The sequence below is a fragment of the Mesoplodon densirostris genome, chromosome 19 (genome assembly GCF_025265405.1).
Source record: "Mesoplodon densirostris isolate mMesDen1 chromosome 19, mMesDen1 primary haplotype, whole genome shotgun sequence".
Taxonomy (NCBI): Eukaryota; Metazoa; Chordata; class Mammalia; order Artiodactyla; family Ziphiidae; genus Mesoplodon; species Mesoplodon densirostris.
Window position 1 is genome coordinate 9,608,473 of NC_082679.1, and position 19,667 is coordinate 9,628,139.

A 19,667-nucleotide genomic window follows, 5' to 3' on the forward strand; every position below is an offset into this window, starting at 1 on the left:
GGTAACAGTGTCCACTTTATTTAGTTGAAAACAATAAATAATCTATAAATAGAACAGGGCCGGAGGCATAGAGTGAGGTACAACTGGGTGAAAGCATTTGATTCTGGGCTGGGCAAACGACAGGCAGAGGGCAACTTCACCTCCTCGCATTTCATTGTGGGGGGGGCGGGGCAGGGGGGGTGCTTCCTCCCCACCTGCGGCTCCTCTGATAGGCCAGGCCAGGCTTGAAAGGGGCTGTGAGACGCCTGCAGACCCCGGGCAGGAGAAGTTCAGGCTGCCCCGTACAAGGCAAACGCACAAAGCACCGGGGTCAATAAATAGCCGCCTCCCAAGCTGGGGGTACCCGACCGAGGGGATCTGCACTAGCGGCGGTGATGCCCAGGACGAGACAACCTCTTCACCACCGGCGCCTGGTCTCAGACCACGGTTGCAGGAGCTGCGAGGCAGGTGGCGGAGGGGGCGAGGCTGCCCTCACGCGCGGTGAGGGGGCGGCGGGAAGGCACTGTTTGCGGAGCGGCGGGCCTTCTCAGCCAGCAGCTGGTAGAAGGGCTTGGGGGTCTCCCAGTCCTCGTCCTCGCTGCTGGAGCTGTTCTTCTTCACCTTCCGGTTGTGCCGGCGGCTGAACCTGCGCGCTTTGGTGCTGGGGGAGAGATGGCAGGATGGGCGGGGTTCCTCGGTCACCTCCCGGCCATCTCTGTCCCACCCCTAGTGCTCTGGCCCCAGCAGTGACCAGGGCCTGGGCTGAGGGGGCGGCCAGGGCTTTATTTGGCCCCAGCGGGGGAGCCACTGGCTCCCGTGAGGACCTGTCACCATCTGCACACGTGCACGTGTGTTTCCGGGGCTAGTTGCAAGCTGGGCAGGTGGAGAGGAGAGGGTTTCAGGAGGGAGGGGGCATCAAGAGGGGAAGAGGAGGAGGAGACCAAGCGACAGGGAAGTTAAGACCCAGTTTTCTGCTCTGAGAAGCTCCCTGTGGCAGAGAGGGCAAAGGAAATTTAGGGCAGTGGGGTCCAAATCCAGAATTCAGCTGTTTGCCCTTCTAAGCTACAGGCAGGGGTAGAGAGCCGCTCTGCTTCTGTCACCCCAACTCTAAGAGCTCGTGACACCCAGATCTCCTGCCCGAGGAAACTCCCAACCTGTTTCCAACATCACGGAGCTCAAGGCTCTGAAAATCAGAGCAGGATGAGGAGCAGGGGCCTCGCCTCCGCCACCCACACCTTCTGGGCAGGGGCTTCTCACCAATATGGTCTCCGCTCCTTCAGGGTCATCATCCGCCAGAGTTGGGCCAGCTGCTTGGTGGCAGACGTGGACGCGGTCCCAGGGTAGGCTCTGGGGCGGAGGGAGGAGGAGGTGAGGAGAGGTCAGCAACCTCGCCTGGCTTGGGCGCAGGCCAACGGTGTGACCATACAAGGGTCCCTGGCCCTCTCAGAGCCGCAGCTTTCCAAATCTGAGAACTCGGATCTTTCCGTGTTGCCCTGAAAGATGCCCCCTTTCGCGCCCCCTGGAGCAGAGGTGGCAAGGAAGGGAGCTGGACTAAATGGTGGTTGGAAAGGGGCCACCCCGTGTCCTGGGGCCTGCATCCGCCGCTCCAATACCGGCACCACCTCTTCTCCACGGAGCTGCAGGCTGGCAAGATCGGTTCAGGGCTAGGCGCCTGATAGATCGTATCAAGTCGGCCCCAAGAACTTTTGCTTGAAATCTTAGAAACAAGGAGCTCTCTTCCCACAGGGTTGCTGGGGCGGGAGACAGGACACGAGCCTGAAGCTCCTGCGGGAGAGCCTGCCCCAGCCCAGCCCAGCGTGATGGAGCACAAAGCCAGCCCAGAGCGCCGAGTGGAGGGGGACAAGGATCCCGGGCAGCGTCCTTTGAGCCCAAGGAACAACCGCGTTCGAAGGTGGCTCCTCTTTTTTCAGGTTATATAAATTTAATTAATTATATTAATTAGTTCATTATATTAATTAATTCAAGACAGTTAGTTTCCTTTTTTTCCTAAGTCTGAGCTGAGTTTCACTGCTTACAGTGCACAGGCCCTGACCAGTGCCACGGGGCCAGGGGGAGGCCGGGAGAGCGTGGCTGAGGAATGGGTCGGCAGCAGTGGGTGGCGTGCTCTGCGGATGGATGGACAGTGAGGTAGGGCCCCAATCAGGGCCGAAGAGGACGCCCTCCCACCTGATGTACTGCTTCCGGTTCATCCTGCAGAACATGATGAAGCCGTTGATACACTTCTTCTTCACCTGGGTGGGGCAGGGGGCTTGCTTGCTCTCCTTGGGCTTCACAAGGCCCCTGCCCGCCCTGGTCTTCCTCCCGGCTGCAGGCAGGGCTGCGGGCAGGGCTGCGGCCCGCTGGGTGGGGGTCCACGTATAGTTCTCATCCTCATCGCTGGAGGACTGCAGGCCCTCGAGGTTGGCCTGAGCATCCTGGGTGGGAGACAGAGAGGTGAGGGCGGGCAGGAGACGCGGACTGACCAGGCGGATGGCTTCCTGTCTCCCTCACCGCCTGCTGCCTCCACGCCGAGTCTGTGTCCGTGTCCTCCGAGCTGGAGCTGCACGGCACCTTGCTGTTCTCATTCAGCGACAGGTAGCAGTGGTCCAGCGAGACCAAGGACTGGCACCGGCTGTGGGAGTTGGGAAGGTCTTCGGGGGCCTCAGGGGGTGTGTCCTGGGGGGTGAAGGAGAAAGATGGGAGGAGACGGAGGGGGACAGTGCTGTGCCTTCATGGCCCCCACTCACTGCTTTCCTAGGAGGTCACACGAGCATCATCACAAACAGCTCAGGCTCAAAAGAGCCTCGTCCAGACACCTCCTCAGAAATTCAAGCAAAGTTTCCCCAGTTCCCACAGAGGGTCAGAGAGGAGGTGGATGGGGGTCTTCTGCCTCCTATTCTGGGGCACTCTCTCTCAGTCCCATCAGTTTACCACCTTGCGAAGTAGCCATGACGCCCCGGGTAGGTCTTAACTCCTCTGAGCCTCAGTTTCATGCACAGTTGGTGTCACTACACGTCCTCTGCGAGGCCGAGAAGCGCTTGGTGCAGTGGCTGCACTTCCAAGAGCTCCGCTAAAGGCGTCTATTTTTGTTTCTGCAGCAGATTTAGCTATTCATTGTGGCAGGGGGCCACCTCCCCACACCCTGGAGGGGGCCACACACTGGGGACCGGAGCTGGGGCTGCCCCTCTGGCAGTCAGACGTTGAACTGCTGGAGCAGACGGTGCTACGGAAATCAGCCCAGGGGCCTGGGAAAGAGGCTCTTTCCAACTGAGGATCCTGGGGGTCACCTGCTGTTTTCAATGTTCTCATCTGTCAAATGGGGTCACAAGAGGGCCTGACTCATAGAGCAGTCGTAAAATTATGTGCGGTCTTTTCTGGGCACCTGGCAGCTTTTAGCTTTTATCCTTTGTGTCTGGTTCATTCTAAGGGCCCAGTACAGAGCAGGGCGCCTGGTGGCCCGCAGGAAGTGTTCAAAGGACGGGCAGGCAGGTGAGGGCACAGATGGTGGATGAGTCTCTGGAAGGATGAGGAGAAGCATGATGGATGGACAGGTGAGTGGGGGAGGAGCTGAAAGGTCGAGGGGACGGATGAGTGGATCAAGCAGGTGGAGAGAAGGATGGACGTGCGTGTGGACATATGCGTGGGCAGACGCCTACCTTCTTCTGTGGTCCCTCAAGCGTGCAGGCAGAAGGTGAAGACGCAAGATCTAAGAATACTTCTTCAAAGAGAGCTGTCGGGGGCGGGGAGGGAGACCGGAGGGGAGGCTGGCACAGAAACACCTCTCTCAGGGCACCGTGCCTCCGTCCTGCCATCCCTGCTAGCCGGAGTGCCCTTCTCTGGCTTTGGCTTTGGGATCTTCTGCCCCAAGTCCAAATCCAGCTCACAGGCCAGCCCCCGTGGGGAACCACCAACCTGGGCAGAGCGAGTGGGTCCCTATTCCAGGCTCCTGGAGCCCTCCACGCGCCACACTGGCCTGGGGCTGCTCCCCACCGGGCTGTGGGCTCCTCGAGGGCTGGGATGGGATTCATCCTCGGTGGGATTCATCCCTGGTTATCCAGCACTGCCAGCACAGGGCTGCACACTTGGTGGGTGTCACTGTAGGTGTTTTTTCTGAATGAACCAAGCATCAGGTCCAGCCCTGGGTGCTCACCTGGGGTCAGGTACTCGGTGTCATCCTCCGGGATCTGTTCTGGCAGCAGTTTCCCCGGGGAGCTGAAGAGGGAGGGGCTGAGTCCTAGGATCTTGCTCGGGTGGCCTGTCTCATTCCAGTTTTCAATCTGGGGAGGCCCCAAGGCGAGTGGGCTCCCTGAAAAGGAAATATCAGGCTCGAGGGTGTGTCAGAGGTTGCCCTCTCCCCCAGCACAGCAGCTGGCTTTGAGCAGCTGGTGCCAGACACTGGGGAAAGGTGACTGTGTCAATTCCTTGTTGTGAGTGCTTGGAAGAGGAAATCAAGAGGCACGATGCCTGGCATCTTGTTAGGGATGGCCAGGAAAAAATATCAGTATCATGATGTGCCAGATCCAATAGACTGACTTTAGCTATCTGGAGCTCTGTGTTAAGAAAGATTCTGAGGCAGTGTCTGGGATCAACAGAAAGAGTAGTGATTGATCAGCAACATCTGCCATGGCAACCGATGGCTCAGGGACAGTGGGCTGTGTGTTGCCATCCCTGTGCTTAGCGGACATCCATCCCTTTCCCGCTCTCCCCCCTTCCACAGACATCCTCAGAAGGAAGGTACCAAGAAGACCCCACACCAGGCTACAAGGAGGAAAGACAGAGCTTCAGTCACCATGGACGCTGCCCTTTGGGGTCCAGGCAGGAAGCCAAGGGTCAGCATCTGGTGACTCCTTGTCCACCTCCTCGCTGTAATCGTACAACACCAGCTTCTGCCTGCAAGAGGAGGAGTTGAAGAGGCAGACCTGGAGCCCCGGGCTGGAAACACCGTGGGCCCAGGGGCGAGCCCTTTCCCCTTTCGGTGTCTCAGTGTCGCCCACTGTGGACTAAGACAGGGATCTCTCCGTGCCGGCCGCTGGGGGGTGCCCGCCCTCAAGGAGCTTCAGGGCTTATAAGGAGAGGCCAGCTGTAATCAGAGCTGACTAAACGGGGGCAGAGCTGTGATGGGGCTTTGAGGAGGACACAGAAGGCGGGCAGGGCAGGAGGGAGGACCGAGCTGAGCTAAGCTTGAAAGACGGGTAGTTTTCCAGGTGGATGAAGGGATCAACTTCCAGGAAGAGGGAACAGAGGGTGAGAAGCCTGGAGGGGACACGGGCACGGCTCCCGCAGGGAGTGGCGGATACTTGGTGGTGTTAAGCGTAAGGTTTGCAGTTGAGGAGCAGGAAAGGGGGCTGGCAAGGTGAGCTGGGACCAGAGAGGGTCTCAAATGCTAATTAAGATATCTGGGCTCTATCCAACAGGAGGGAATAGCTTAAAGCCGAAAACTGACACGATCAAGGTCTTGTGTGTTAGAAAAGCCATGCAGGTGACTAGTGGGGACAGGTTAGAGGGCGGGATGGGAGGCAGGGAGGGGCTGCGGCCCTGGTCAACGCCTAGGAAGCAAGGCTCTCCCTCGAGCTCACGATGCCTGACGCAAAGCTAGGCCCTCAGAGGTGCTCACTCCACAGACACCAGTCGAGGGTGGTGATTGACCCCATTTCTCACCAAGCCTTAGCCAACCCCACCAAACGCCTCAGCCTCCTCCACTCACATCCCTGGGCTTCCCTTACCTGGGACAGGGCCGTGTCCTGTTGAGAAAATGGATCCTCTCAACCCCTTGCTGGGCCTCGAAGGCAGGGTAAGGCCCCGCATCCTGGGCACTGTTTTTGCAACAGCAGTCTACGGGGGGTGGGGCAAGTCAGGATGGTCACTCCTGTGACTGGCCCAAATCCTGGGACTCACAGAGGCAGGGACGGAGAGGTGCTGGGGTATGCCACAGCCTCTCCCTCCCCCCATCTCAGCCAAAACCTCAGGCTCTGGGGCCTCTGTGTGAGGTTTGGGGGCTCCCTGAATCACCCGCAGGTTTCTGGAATCCCACGTCCCTATCAGAAGCTCTAAGGAAGATAAAATCCTTAAGCAGAATGATGATGATGAAGATGACGAGAGCAAACAAGTATATAGTGCTTACCAAGGCGGCACGGTTTTAATCTTAAGTTTTACATACTACTCGGTAGCCCTTTACCAAAGGGTATGGTTTTTATAATGCCCATTTACGGTTAAGTAAACTGAGGCATTGAGATATCAAGTAACTGGCCCAAGGTCACAAGATTAGCTCAAGATCTGGGACACCCTCCCTCCCCAGGTGGGTCAGGCGCCTCCTTGGGGCTCCCACAGCCTCCTGGGCGACCCCAGGAAGTGAGAGGGTGGGATTTCTTCACTGGACTGTCACCGGCACCGCGCACGTGGCCTGGCCCAGAGGAGATGCTCTGGGAGGAAAGGCTGAAGGAACAGACAGAGGAATAGGATGACCTGAGGCCTCGCCTTCCAGTCGCGCCCGTATCTCCTGGGGGTGTCACACCTTTGCAAGCTGGCAAAGGGATGGGGACTCACAAGAGCGTTTGTCTGGCTGCTTCAAGTGAAGGAAGGCTCACGAGGTGGCCCTGCTCTTGCCCCCAGTTCTGTGACCCTGTCCCCTGCTTACACCCCCCAACAGAGCCTGAAGGGAAAAGGAAACTTGGAAAGAGGCTGTGAGACAGCAGCGCCTCTCGTGTCCAGTGTAGAATCCCTGGCGACTAGGACAGTGCCTGGACCAGGACAGTGCCTGGGCTAGGACAGTGCCTGGACTAGGACAGTGCCTGGACTAGGACAGTGCCTGGACTAGGACAGTGCCTGGGCCAGGACGGTGCCTGGGCTAGGACGGTGCCTGGGCCAGGACGGTGCCTAGACTAGGACGGTGCCTGGGCCAGGACGGTGCCTGGACTAGGACGGTGCCTGGGCCAGGACGGTGCCTGGGCTAGGACGGTGCCTGGGCCAGGACGGTGCCTGGGCTAGGACGGTGCCTGGGCCAGGACGGTGCCTGGGCTAGGACGGTGCCTGGGCCAGGACGGTGCCTGGGCTAGGACGGTGCCTGGACCAGGACGGTGCCTGGGCTAGGACGGTGCCTGGGCTAGGACGGTGCCTGGGCCAGGACGGTGCCTGGACCAGGACGGTGCCTGGGCTAGGACGGTGCCTGGGCTAGGACGGTGCCTGGGCCAGGACGGTGCCTGGGCTAGGACAGTGCCTGGGCTAGGACAGTGCCTGGGCTGTTGAGGGTGCCTGACAAGTGGTATATAAACGAGTGGCTAAGTTAGTGGAGAGGAGAGACACCAACTTGAGATGTCACAGTGGACGCTGTTCTCAGCCATATGCAGCAGTGTCAGCCAGGATCGTCCTCCCTCTCTGTCACCTTGAGATGGGGATGACGCAGCCTTGGGGTGACTGCAGGAGTCAAGGCATCTTGGAGGGGTGATGGTTCCCACCATGTTTCCTCCTCTCTGGTCTGGGGATGGGGTCACCTGCTTCTCAGGCTTGTCCAGGGCCAGACAGCGACGAGGGTTCTGGGCCTGGGTCTGGCATTCTGGGAGAGCAGAGAGATGGCGTCAGACAGGGCTGGGGGCCTGACTGTCACCAGATGGTGGCTGAGGTGGGGGTCTTTGCTCTGGGCCCAATAACCTGCTTCAAGGCTTTGCCTGGCCTGGTCACTCAGTCCTTCCCGGAGAGGCCCAGATCCTCAGTTAAAGATCACCTAGTCAGATACCCCCTTCCCCAGTCCACACGTTAGAATCACCTTGTGAGTTCTGAAAATACTGAAGCCCAGGTTCCACCCAGATCACTGAAGCCCGACTTTCTGGGTGTGAGGCACAGGCAATAGGCATTTTTAAAAGCACCCCAGTGATTCAGATGTGCAGCCAGAGCTGGAAATCATTGATTAGGTCCAACTCCCTTTTTAAGGACATGGAAACGGAGGTTTGAAAAGGGGAAGGGACAGGTAGTGTTAGTAGCAAGGCTGAGGTGGGACCTGGGACACTTGCCTCCCGCACTGGGGTCCTTCTGTCACCCCACACTCCCTGCTGCCCTGGCCCGGGGATGGATGACTGGGCAGAGGGATGATAAACGCTGACAGCAGCTTCCATTCCTGGGCGCTGGCCATGTGCCCCGTCACTTAAGCACTGCTTGAGCGGGGTGCACCTGGCTCCTAATCTGAGGACCACCCTGTGGGAGGCCCTCCAATTTCCAGACCAGGAAGCTGAGGCTCAGGAGAAGAGTGACCCACCCCCAGGCCTCAGAACTAGGAAGAGGAGGCACCACAGCTGAACCCAGGCACATCTGAATCCAGAGCCTTGCCAAGGGCTCAGGATTGCTGACTGGGCCTCCCAGGAGTGGGGACGGTCCTGGAGAAGGAGTCCCGCTGCCATCTGACCCCTGCACCCTCTTCTGTCTCCACTGACGGCTTGTACCTGATGCTCGGGCCGGCTTCTTCTTCCGAGGTTTCCGGCAGCCTCCCCAAAGATGGGACTCATGAGAGTGTGGGTTGCTGGACGGGGTGGAGTGTCTCCAATTTGCTGGGCCTGCGGCCAGCTTCCAACCCAGCCCTGCACAGGATGGAGAATGAGGCAGGTCAGATGCCCTCACCCTCATCCATCCTGAATGCTGCCTCTGGACAGCACTTCATGATGGACAGGGAGCTGGGAGGCTGCCACGGTCCCCAGGCTGACTTTACAAATGGGGAAACTGAGGTCCTGGGAGGAGATGGGACCTGGCTGAGGTTGCGCAGCCAGGCGGCAGAAGTACAGGCGAGAACTCAGGTGTCCTCAGGGCCATTCCGGGCCTCAGACCCAATGCTTCCCAGATGCTTCCCGGTCTTCTGCCTGCTAAATCAGTTCTTCCTCCAGCCTCCTCAAGATGGTAGGGGCTCCAGCACCCACCCTGGGTGGCCCGGGGCCTCTCCCCCAGGCCTCTCAACTCGTCCTCATTAACGTCTCCCAAGGACTTCCCTGGCGGTCCAGTGGTTAAGTTTAAGACTCTGCGCTCCCAAGGCAGGAGGTATGGGTTCGACCCCTGGTCGGGGAACTAAGATCCCGCATGCCGTGTGGCACGGCGGCCAAAAAAGAAAACTCCCAAATTTACCTGCTTCTGTCTACACCCTCAGCTACGGTGCTACATTGGCCTCATCGTCTCCCATCCAGATCACCCCTAAAAGTATCTTCACTCATCTCCCCCACTCCGGCTTCTTACTTAATAGCAAGTCCCACACTAGATGTCAGGCACCTCTTCTTCAAAGAAACTCTGACCATGGCTCTCCTCTGGCTTAAAGGCCTTCAGTCATTCTCATCTTCTTCATCTCCCTCCTCCTCCAGGTGCTCGAGGCCCTTCAGAATCTCGTCCCTGCCTCATCTTCTACCCTTCTTGCCCGTGTATTCCTCACACCAGTAACCATAGCAGCCGGCACACACAGCATGGGATGACTGGCTTGTTCCAGGCGCCGTGTTACAGCACGCTTTACATGTATTAACTCATTCAATCCTCACAACAAACACAGAAAGGGGGTATGGGTCCATTTTGCAGATGAGGAAACTGAGGCACAGAGCGGTGTAGGTCACAGGACTGTGCCTGAGTTGGGACCTGGCTCAGGAGTCTGCACACATCATCTGGGTGCTACACGGCCCCTCCAGTCATACCCAACTGCTTGCCTGTCCCCAGACATCCCACATGTGTCTTCTCGTGCCTTCAGACTCTTGTTCACCTTGTTTCTTCTGCCTGGCCTGGTTCCCCCTTCCCTGTCCTCGAAGGCCCAGCTCCGAGGCCCCTCCCACCACAGTCTTCCCCGACACCCTCCTCTGGGGTCACAGCACTTTGGACATCCCTCTGACTTGTCCCGTGAGATAGGCTGTGAGATCCAGGAAGGACTGGACCCGTCTAAGTCACTCAGCGTCCCTGACGTCCAGGACAATGTTTGGCACGTAGCAGGCGCTGGGAAACGTCGGCTGAACTTACTTACCCGCCAGTCCAGCGTTCCCATCGGTGGTGTGGAATTCGAGCAAGGCCTTGGCCACATCGATGCTTCTCTGGAGGTAGTGAATGTAGTGCAGGACGTGCAGCAGAATCTCCTTCTGCCCCCGAAAGAAAGACAGGGTTGAGCGGGGGCCTGAAATGATGTGAAGATGCTGGGGACCGGGGACCCTGCCCCAGCCATCCCCCCACTGGCAGAGAGGCTCCTCTTCTGCTCTTTAGTCCTCACTGTGGCCCAGTGAGCAGCGGTTACAGCTAAGGAAACAGAGGCCCAGAGTGCTAAAGGGACTTTCTGGGTTACAGAGAGGAAGTGGCAGAGCTGGGATCTGAACCCAGGCCCGCCTGCCCCCTGGTCCAGTTTTGGGGGCACACACTGCTCAGCTTCCCACCCCTGGCCCTTGGCACATGCAAAGCCCTCCTCTTCTCCCCACAGACTCCCTCCCTGGCTTCTCCTCCTGTGAGCCTCAGCACAGTGTTCTCCCCTTCTGGAAGCTTTCCTGCCCTCCTGATCCCTCACCCAGGCTGGGTCAGATGTCCCTCCTCCGCATTCTTGTAAAACCCTGGGCCTGTTTCCACCAAGGCACTTGCCACAGTGTTTTATAATTATCTGTTTATGTATCATTCTCTCCCATTGACCTTGAACTAGCTGAGGGTAGAGACTGTAGCTAATTGATTTCTGGATCCCAAGAACACAGAATCGAGAGGTGACTTAGTCAGTTATCACTGAAGGAATGACTCTTCCCCACAGCATCAGCGGGCATCCCCCAACCAGCCACCAAATACCAGCTGAGCTGGTATTAGAGACACTAGGCTAAAAAAGATACTACCCACTAAGAGCCATGTGGAGGGGTGAACTAGACATACTTTTGTTTGCCTTCATGGAACTTACAATCCAGAGAGGGCAGCAGACCTTAATAAACTCATAATTCATACAAAATTATCAAGTGTGTGATAAGCATTATGAGTAAAAGAGCATAACGGGTGACTCTGAAATTAGACTTGGGTGTCCAGAAAGGCCTCTCTGAAGTGGCAGCATTTAAACTGAAGACTGAAAGGAGTTAGCCTGGTGAAGGAAGAACACCCATAAATATTTTTTGGATTGAACTGGATCCCCAGAATAACAACAAAACCGTTAGCAGGAATCTTCCAACCCCAAATCAGCAAACATGGTCTGGGGGGTGGGGGTTACATTGGGAGACTGACTGACATATCCACACTACTATATATAAAGTAGATAACTAATAAGGACCAACTGTATAGCACAGGGGACTCTACTCAATACTCTGTAATGGCTTTTATGGGAAAAGAATCTAAAAAAGAGTGGATATATGTATAGGTATAACTGATTCACTTTGCTGTACAGCAAAAACTAACGCAACATTGTAAATCAACTATACGCCAATAAAAATTAATTTTAAAAAAGGCTGGTCTCATGAGGTGACTTATGTGAAATTGTTCCATAAAATATAATACAGTCACTGAACTTATTTAACCTGATCCAGGGAAGGAAGCTATAATGTAACTAAGGAATAATGTGACACAGCCAAGAGATTATTGGTTTGGGGCCTGGCTCCAACCTGCCACTTACTGGCCGTGCACTGGGAGCGGGTCATTTTACTTCTCTGGGCCTCGGTTTTCTCATCTGTGCAATGGTAACGAGGATATTCATTCAGCCTCAGAGGATTATCATTAGGACAAAATAAATTAGTGTGTGTGAAATCGCCCAGCACAGAGCCTGATAAATCAGTTGTCCAATAAATGCTTAGTTGATATCTGGATGAGAACGAAACACCTTCATCGGCCTCTCAAGGGATTAAATAGAAACCTTTGGGGGCTTCCCTGGTAGCACAGTGGTTGAGAATCTGCCTGCCAATGCAGGGGACACGGGTTCAATCCCTGGTCCGGGAAGATCCCACATGCCGCGGAGCAACTAAGCCCGTGAGCCACAGCTACTGAGCCTGCGCTCTAGAGCCCGTGCACCGCAACGAGAGTAGCCCCCTCTCGCCGCAACTAGAGAAAGCCCACGTGCATCAACAAAGGCCCAATGCAGCCAAAAATAAAATTTAAAAAAATGAAATAAGATAAAGGGAATCAGAGAAATGGAAACAATGACAGTAATGTGCAGAGGGCTGTGATGGTCAGAGGGATAGGAAGCCACGGACCACATGGGGCAGGGGCACTCAATCAGCCAGGATGGTGAGGAAGGATACCACGGACCTAAGCTGCAGCCTAAATCTCAAACACGAGCGAAACAACGCATAATAGCTCCCACAGTTTATTCAGCAGTGGACTGAGCACGTCACACAGCCCTTGGACGAGCTGTGATGATGCATGTCAGGCAGACTGGTCTGGTGGGAGGCTGGGGACTGACTCGGACACTGGTTGTACATGGAGCAGGGGGCCCAGGACTGAATTTAAGGGAGGATGAAGATGGGGAAGACGTGGGATTATTTAGACAGCAGAGAATCAATGGTAAAGAACGTGGGCTGAGGCCTGGGGAGGATTCCACGAAGAGATGTGGTCATCTAGTCAAAGATGAAATGCTGCCCGTGCCCTGCCTCAACTGTCATTCCTCCAGGGCAGGGGCTGTGTCCCAGTCATCTCTGCCTTGCCCGACAAGAACTTATAGTGCCTACGCACACCAGGTACTCAAATGTTGGAGGACAGAGGGCAAAATCCCTCAGATATTGTTTGAGCACTGTGGTGCTCCGCGTAATGCCTCCCCCAAAGGCGTCCATGTCCTAGTCCCCGGGACCTGTGAATATGTTGCCATGTATGACAAAGGGGTCTTGGCAGATGTGATGAAGTTAAGGACCTTGAGATGGGGAGATTATTCTGGATTATCTGAGTGGGCCTCATGTAATCACAAGCATCTTTATGAGCGGGAGGTGGGAGGGTCCAAGGCAGAGAAGGCGAAATGACGACGAAAGCAGAGGTAAAAGAGAGACTAGAAGATGCTACGCTGCTGGCTTGGAAGGGGCTGTGAGCCAAGGACCACAGGCGGCCTCTAGAAGTTGGCAAAGGGAGAGGAAATGGAGGCTTCCCTGGAGCCTCCTGCTGACACCATGACTTTAGTCCAGTGGGACTGATTTTGGATTTCTGACCTCCAGCACTCTGAGAGAACAAAGTTGTGTTGTTTTAAGCCACTAAGTTTGTGGTAATCTATTAGAGCAGCCACAGGAAACTGATACAAGCACCTACAATTGAGAGGGATTTAGGAGAGACAAGCAGCGTGACCTGGTGATGGATAGGCTGTGGCTGGCAGGGAGGAGGACAGGGTCAGGGTCAGGCAAATCTCTCCCCAAACACCTGCTTCCCTGAACCTCTCTGAAGGCAAGTATAACATTCTAGATGGGATCAGTTATTGTGTGTTCAAATCTTCCTCTTTTTTTTCTTCCTGGCCATGCCACACAGCTTGCAGGGTCCCAGTTCCCTGAACCAGGGATCGAACCCAGGCCCCAGCAGTGGAAGCACCGAGTCCTAACCACTGGACAACCAGGGAAGTCCCTAAATCTTTGCCTTCTTGACCAGATTCTAAGTTCTCAGAGGAGGAGGGCTGGGTTTCAGATTTCTTTGCTTCCCCTTGTTGCCGGCAGAACAGCTTCTGACATCTGACAATCTTTCCATAAATGGCTGATGAATGAATGAATGAGGGACTGAATGAGAGAAACTATAGCAAGAAAACATCACACCAAACCTTTCAGATCTCTGAGTCTCATATTAAGTTGTTCGTCCTGGGAGCAAGTGTTAACTCAGCACTGTAAACATTTATTGAGTAGCCACTGGGGAGGCACCGAGAAGCTTTATCCCTACCTCATGGAGATGATCCCCACAAAGTCACAAAGGAAGGCACCCGGAAAGGGACTGGCATTTATTCAGGCCCTGTCACGGCTATCATATCACTTTGGTCTCACAATATCACTGAGTAGGAGGAGTTATTTTTTTCTTGTTTTATAGCTGGGAAACCTGAGGCTTGAGAGGCTGATAACCTGAGCGAGCTGGCCAGAGTTCTGCAGGTGTGGGGCTGGAGGGCTCAAATGCAGGCTGTGTGACTCCCAGAGGGAGGACCTTGACCCAGCACCTTGCCTATTTCCACCCCCCCCCAATTCCCCCTGTCTCCTTTGCAGGAAAGAACCCCCCAGGCTTCTAGTCATGGGATCACAGACTCCCAGAAGTTCCCAGTCAGGACCATTGCCACGTCACTGCTGTCACTGGGTGGGTCTGTCTAGGTTTCCTAGGACAAGGGAGGTCAACCCGATTGCTGATATGTTAAGACCTGCCTCTCAGATCCACCTCATCTCCTTCAGCCCCCTTACCTTGGTGAGCTTCTTGGTACCGGTCCTCAGGGCCACAGGCAGCATCAATGCCAGCTCTTGCAGTTTGTTGGTGTGGTTTTTCTTCTGCCTCCTGTTTTGGGGCAAGAGATGGTTTGGGTTAGGACATCCGAAATGGAATTTGGCATCTGACCCCCCAGACCGCTTGTCTCAGTGTTCCCCATCTCAGAGAAGCTCCCTGCCCCAGGCACCCAAGACAGAATCCTGGGCATTGTCTGGACCGCTCACTCTCCCCGATCCCCTGGTCCAATCAGTCACCAAATCTTGCCCATTCCTCCTCCAATGCCTTCTCTCCGTCCCCTCGCTCCTGCCCTAGTCCATGTGCTGGCATAGTTCTCCCAGCCTTCCATCTGGCTTCCTCCAAGCCATACTCTCTACGAGAGTACAGTTTCTGAAACACAAACCTGCCTATGGTTTTCTCATCTGTGCAGAAGGAATGAGGATATTCTTTCAGAGGCAGAGGGCTACCAATAGGACTGAACACATTAGTTACTTAATAAGCACTTCAAACCTCTCAATGCCATCCCATTCTTAAGGATCAAGTTTAAACCCTTACTTAACATGGCTTATAATGCACCCCACGGCCTGGCCCGCCTGACCCTTCTGGTCTCATCTCTTACTTCCTTTCGTTCTCTCCCATCAATGGACCCCAACTCCACAGGACAGGTGAGGTATCTCTGCTCAGGTCCCCCTGCCCCTGTGCTCATGCATTTCTCTGCTCCCTGCAGTTGGGTGAGAGCTGAGTGGGGGGCACCGCTGTATCTCCAGCACCTAGAACAGGGTCTGGCACACTGCGGGAAGTCATCGCCTATTTGCTAAATGATTGAATAAATAAGGGCATGAAAGAAGTTGACTCCTGAGCAGATGCAGAACTTCTAGGATCTAATCCCTGAATTCATAATTCATAATATATCCATGTACACACACCTGTACCCCTCTCTCCTGACGGATGGAGACACAAAGACGTTGGAGTCTCTCTCCCAGATTACGCACCACTGCCACTCCTCCTGCTACTTCTCTGGGAAGGCCCAAACACCTCGTCTCCACCAATCCTTATCCTACCTTCCTTCAGGGCCCGATTCAATTGCCACCCGAGGACTCTGAATGTCCACAACACTTTGTGTCACCTGCAGCGCCACCCAGCCCAAAACACTTCCTTGATTACAGATGTATCTTTGGTTCCTACTCAGACCCACGAACTGACACCCCCTCTTTGCCAGGCCCTGTGCTGGACACTGTGGAAAGGGAGAGGAATCACTGTCCTGCCCCCGAGGACATGGGGGAGCAGTGTGGGAGACACTTATCTCCCTAACCAAACTCTGAAGTCCTGAAAGAATCGTTCTCACTCATTCATTCAGCAGTTACTTACTAAGCCCCTACTGTGTGCCAGGAAGTGTGACCGGTGACAGGGACAAAAGACTATAAAACAACTACAGCCCCTTCTAGAGCCTACAATGCAGTCGGGGATAAAGTCATTCATCAAATTGTCATACAAATAAACATAAAATGGCAACTAGGACCAGAACCAGCTGTATAATTTGCTGGGGGTGGGGGCATTGCAAATGAAACTGTGGGTCCCCTTGTTCAGAAATTAAGAATTCTGAAAAAAAAAAAAAGAATTCTGGGAATTCCCTGGTGGTCCAGTGGTTAGGACGCTGCACTTTCACTGCTGAGGACCCAGCTTCAATCCCTGGTCCAGGAACTAAAATCCCGCAAGCCGCACGGCCTGGCCAAAAAAAAAAAAGTTAAGAATTTCAAGATGGTGAGAGCAGAGCATTAAACCAAGCATTGGGCTCTTCTAAGCTCAGGGCTCTGTGACTGCATGAATCACATGTCCCTCCTGGGGACAAAGGAGAGGTGCTGCTCGGTGTTATGGAAACTTGTGAAAGGTGGTTTTGATCTAAGCTATGAGGTTTTTCCAGAGGAAGTAAACCTGGCCAGAAGCTGCTCTGAAGGCTGAGTGGAGCTGCATCAGTGGAGGGGGAGAGGGAACGTTTCAGATAGAGGGAGCATGGAGAAGTCAGAGGAAATAAAGCTGAAGTGTCTGGAGCACAGAAAGCAAGGAGTCCTGTGGGGTGAGATGAGGCTGGAGGACGAGGTAGGGGCCAGATGACGCAGGGTCTTATGGGTCTCGCAGGCTCACAGTATGAAGTTTTGCCTTTATCTGAAGCCCAACGAGAAGCATTAACGTGTTTTCTGCAGGGGATGGCATTTCTAGTGCACCCTCCCAGAACCACCACGAGTACAGGAGACTAAACGTATTAGTCAGCTGAACGAAGGAATGAAAGAAAAACAAAACCACCAATTGGTCTCTAGTTCTTTCCTGATAGAAACCATAATTTCGAGGGGCAAGGGTGGGTGCTGGGTTTCTATCCGTGGAGAAACAGTGGGTAGGCTGACCTCTAACGTCTTGCCTGGCGCTTATATTTATTTTCTGCATGCGACTTGCCTGCTGTTCTAGAGGACTCCCTAGAAGCTCCAAAGAGAAGCAGCACAGAAAGCCAGGAAGAAAAAGTATCCAGGTCTATTTAAGTTCAAGGTGCTATTTGAGCATGTCTGAGAAAAAGGGTTTCATATCAACTAGTCCCTGGGTGTTTCCTCTGGGTTTTGCAAAGCACTGAGAGAGCCTTCTGCACAAACACAGGAGTTCCAGGAAAAAAAAAAAATGGAGGGAGAAAAAGGGTGACTAGGAAATGCAAAATCTTGGCCGCTCTTGGGCAGCGGTCCTGAAGAGGTGTGACCTGGGGCTCTGCTCACAGGGGCCTCCGGGAACTGGGCACTCGCTCTCAAGGCTGCTCCTTTCTTGGCTGGATGGTTTTGGTTTCAGCCAAGTTCTTTCCTCAGTCTGTTTAATTTTCACCCACTAATCCCAGCTCTGCCCTTTGATTCTGTGGGGAACAGGTCAGCTCCAGCCACATGGGTCTTTTTCTGCTTCTCTCAACTGCCAAGTTTATTTCTGCCTTAGGGCCTTTACCATTGCCTCCACCTGGAATGTTCTTTTGCCCCGATTTTTACATGGCTGATTTCTTGCCATTCGGCGCTTAGCTTAAATGTAATCTCCCTAGAGGCCTTTCCTGACTACCTGATCTAAATAAGCACATTCTTTGTCACATCCCCATATCCTTTATCAGCATCTGAAATCTTTCTCTTTCTTTCTCCCTTCCCTTCCTTCTTTCCTTCTTTCCTTCCTTCCTCTCCTCTCTCTCTCTCTCTTTCTTATAAATATAAACATAAAGAGAGGGATTTTTGTCTCTTTTATTTATTGCTATATCCCGGACTGACTTATCCATCAGGTAGCGTAAGCACAGTGCCTAGGGCTGGTGCTACTTTTAGGGGTTTATGAGAATGTTTTAATTTCTTTTAAAACCAGGAGAGAAATAAATGAATATAATTCAAGTTGGATTATATTCATATTTATACCAGTGCTGTCATAAACTATAATTTTTAATGTGTTTTTAAAAATATTTTATTTATTTATTTATTTGGTTGCTCTGGGTCTTTTGCGGCACGTGGGCTCCTTAGTTGCAGCTTGCCAGCTCCTTAGTTGTGGCATGCAAACTCTTAGTTGCGGCCTGTGGGATCTAGTTCCCTGACCAGGGATTGAACCCAGGCCCTGGTGCATTGGGAGCACGGAGTCTTAACCACTGCGCCACCAGGGAAGTCCCTTAATGTGTTATTAATGCAGGAGCTGGAAGGAGCCTTAATCAAGAGCCAGTCCAAATTTCTCACATTAACTATGGGAAAACCAAGGCCCAGACCCTAATTTGCTTTAACATGTGCAGGAACTTAAGAGTAAGAGCTGTCCCAAAGTGGGACCAAGCAGGGGGCAGTCCCAAGAAGCAGCATAATAGTTGGTTACAAGGTTCAGCTTTTGAAGCAAACAGATTTGGTTGAAATCCCAGCTCTGCCACTTGCTGTGTGACTCTGGGCAAGTGCTTTCATCTCTCTGAGCCTGTTTATAATTCATTTACAAAATGGAGGTGGCTGGAAAGTGTGATCTTGTCCAGAAGGTGTTTAGCACATAGGGAGTGCTCACGAAATGTTAGTTCAAGACCGAAGGTAGACAGTCATTTGTTGGAACGATTTAGGGATAAGGGATGTTGGAGAATGGGGTGGGGGTATTGTACTGGATGACTACTGTTGATAAAACTGTTGTTTTTGGTTGACCGACATCCAATTCCTCCCTTTTCTGGTAATAGTTTCTTTTGGGGAATGATCCCTCCCCCACTCTCAGTCCATATGGTTCAGAGAAGCTGACCCCAACCTCCCCTTCCACTAGGGAGCACTGAAGCAAGGTCTAGCCAAGAAGTCAAGTGATTGGTTCAGGATTGCGGCTGTAACCCAGGCTTGGCCAATCAGAGTCAATGGATCCTGGAAAGAGACTCTCTGCTAGGCTTGTCTAGTTGGCAGGATATGGACCTGGAGTGGCTGGGAGCCGTCTTGCCCTCACAAATGGAGAGCCAACACAGACAAGAGCAGAGCAAAGAGAGGCAGACTCCTGGCCATATCATTTAACTCCTCAACTAGAACCAGCCAAGCCTGATGCCCCGGAATATTTTGTTTAAAGGATCCAATAAATCCCCTTTTATGCATAAGCCAGTTTTAGCTAGGTTTCTGTTAACTGCAACTAAGAGTCTTTATTAATACAAAGACCCTACATCTAGAAAGGGGGGAAAGAGAATGCATTGTTGGTGACCTCTGGAATTCCAGGAGGAAAAGGCAAGCGCGAGAGGCATTCTTCATTTTCTTCATTTGCCCCTTCTGAGCACAGTACCTAAGTAGAGAACCTGAACAAAGCAGACACTTATTTTTGGAGTTAATAAATGAAGACATAGGTGGGCGGAAAGTCACTGGGGAAGACAGTGGGGAATAAGATGAACTCTGGCTCTCTTCTTTATCCAGACTTTGGAGGAAGGGAGAAATCTGATCCAACCCTCAATCTGCTAGGAAAATCCCCTCTATAAGATTCCTGACACTTGGTAGGTGCTTGATGGCAAAATGAACATGTGAATAAAAGAAAGGAAGGAACGGCATTTAAGAAAATCAGAATGTCAAAACCTGCAAGGGCTTAGAGATGATCTTTGCCAACTACCTCAGAGTTCTCTCATCTTGAAATGGCGGTAATATTCGCACCTACTTCCTCGTGGAGTTGTTGTAAGGATTAAAGGATTTTATACAAACAAAAGGCATAGCAAAAAGTCTGGCAAACTAGTAAATGCTCAGTAAACACTACTGTTACTATTATTCAACCAGAGTGGCTGGAGCTGTAAGGGAGGTGGGCCAGGGGAACACTTACCTGTCCCTGTCCCTGAGACCCAGGGAGTTGGTCCTGGGCTGTTTAAGGGAACACAAGTGCTTGCTGGAATCCCACAT

At 53.4% G+C, this 19,667-nt stretch overlaps 1 protein-coding gene across 1 annotated transcript; it reads right to left on the reverse strand.

The window, feature by feature from the left end:
• Positions 1 to 471: 471 nt before the first annotated feature.
• On the reverse strand, positions 472 to 19,667 carry MEIOSIN (meiosis initiator). The gene is made up of 14 exons (XM_060084115.1): positions 19,609 to 19,667; positions 14,277 to 14,379; positions 9,950 to 10,061; positions 8,409 to 8,543; positions 7,283 to 7,528; positions 5,989 to 6,024; positions 5,703 to 5,811; positions 4,769 to 4,869; positions 4,130 to 4,285; positions 3,636 to 3,709; positions 2,491 to 2,655; positions 2,167 to 2,414; positions 1,237 to 1,326; positions 472 to 640 (listed from the first exon to the last, which is right to left on the reverse strand). The coding sequence occupies exons 1-14, from the start codon at positions 19,665 to 19,667 to the stop codon at positions 472 to 474; spliced, it is 1,803 nt and encodes a 600-aa protein (XP_059940098.1).

Bases quoted from the DNA above. Each gene is read 5' to 3' on its own strand.
- MEIOSIN (XM_060084115.1), bottom strand. From the start codon at position 19,667: ATGTGGGATTCCAGCAAGCACTTGTGTTCCCTTAAACAGCCCAGGACC. The intron at 5,812-5,988 runs GTGATTCAGGGA...CACCCCCCGTAG, and splicing joins GGGATTCCAGAAACCTGCGG to ACTGCTGTTGCAAAAACAGT. The intron at 4,286-4,768 runs GTGACTGAAGCT...TTTCCTTTTCAG, and splicing joins CCCAAAGGGCAGCGTCCATG to GGAGCCCACTCGCCTTGGGG.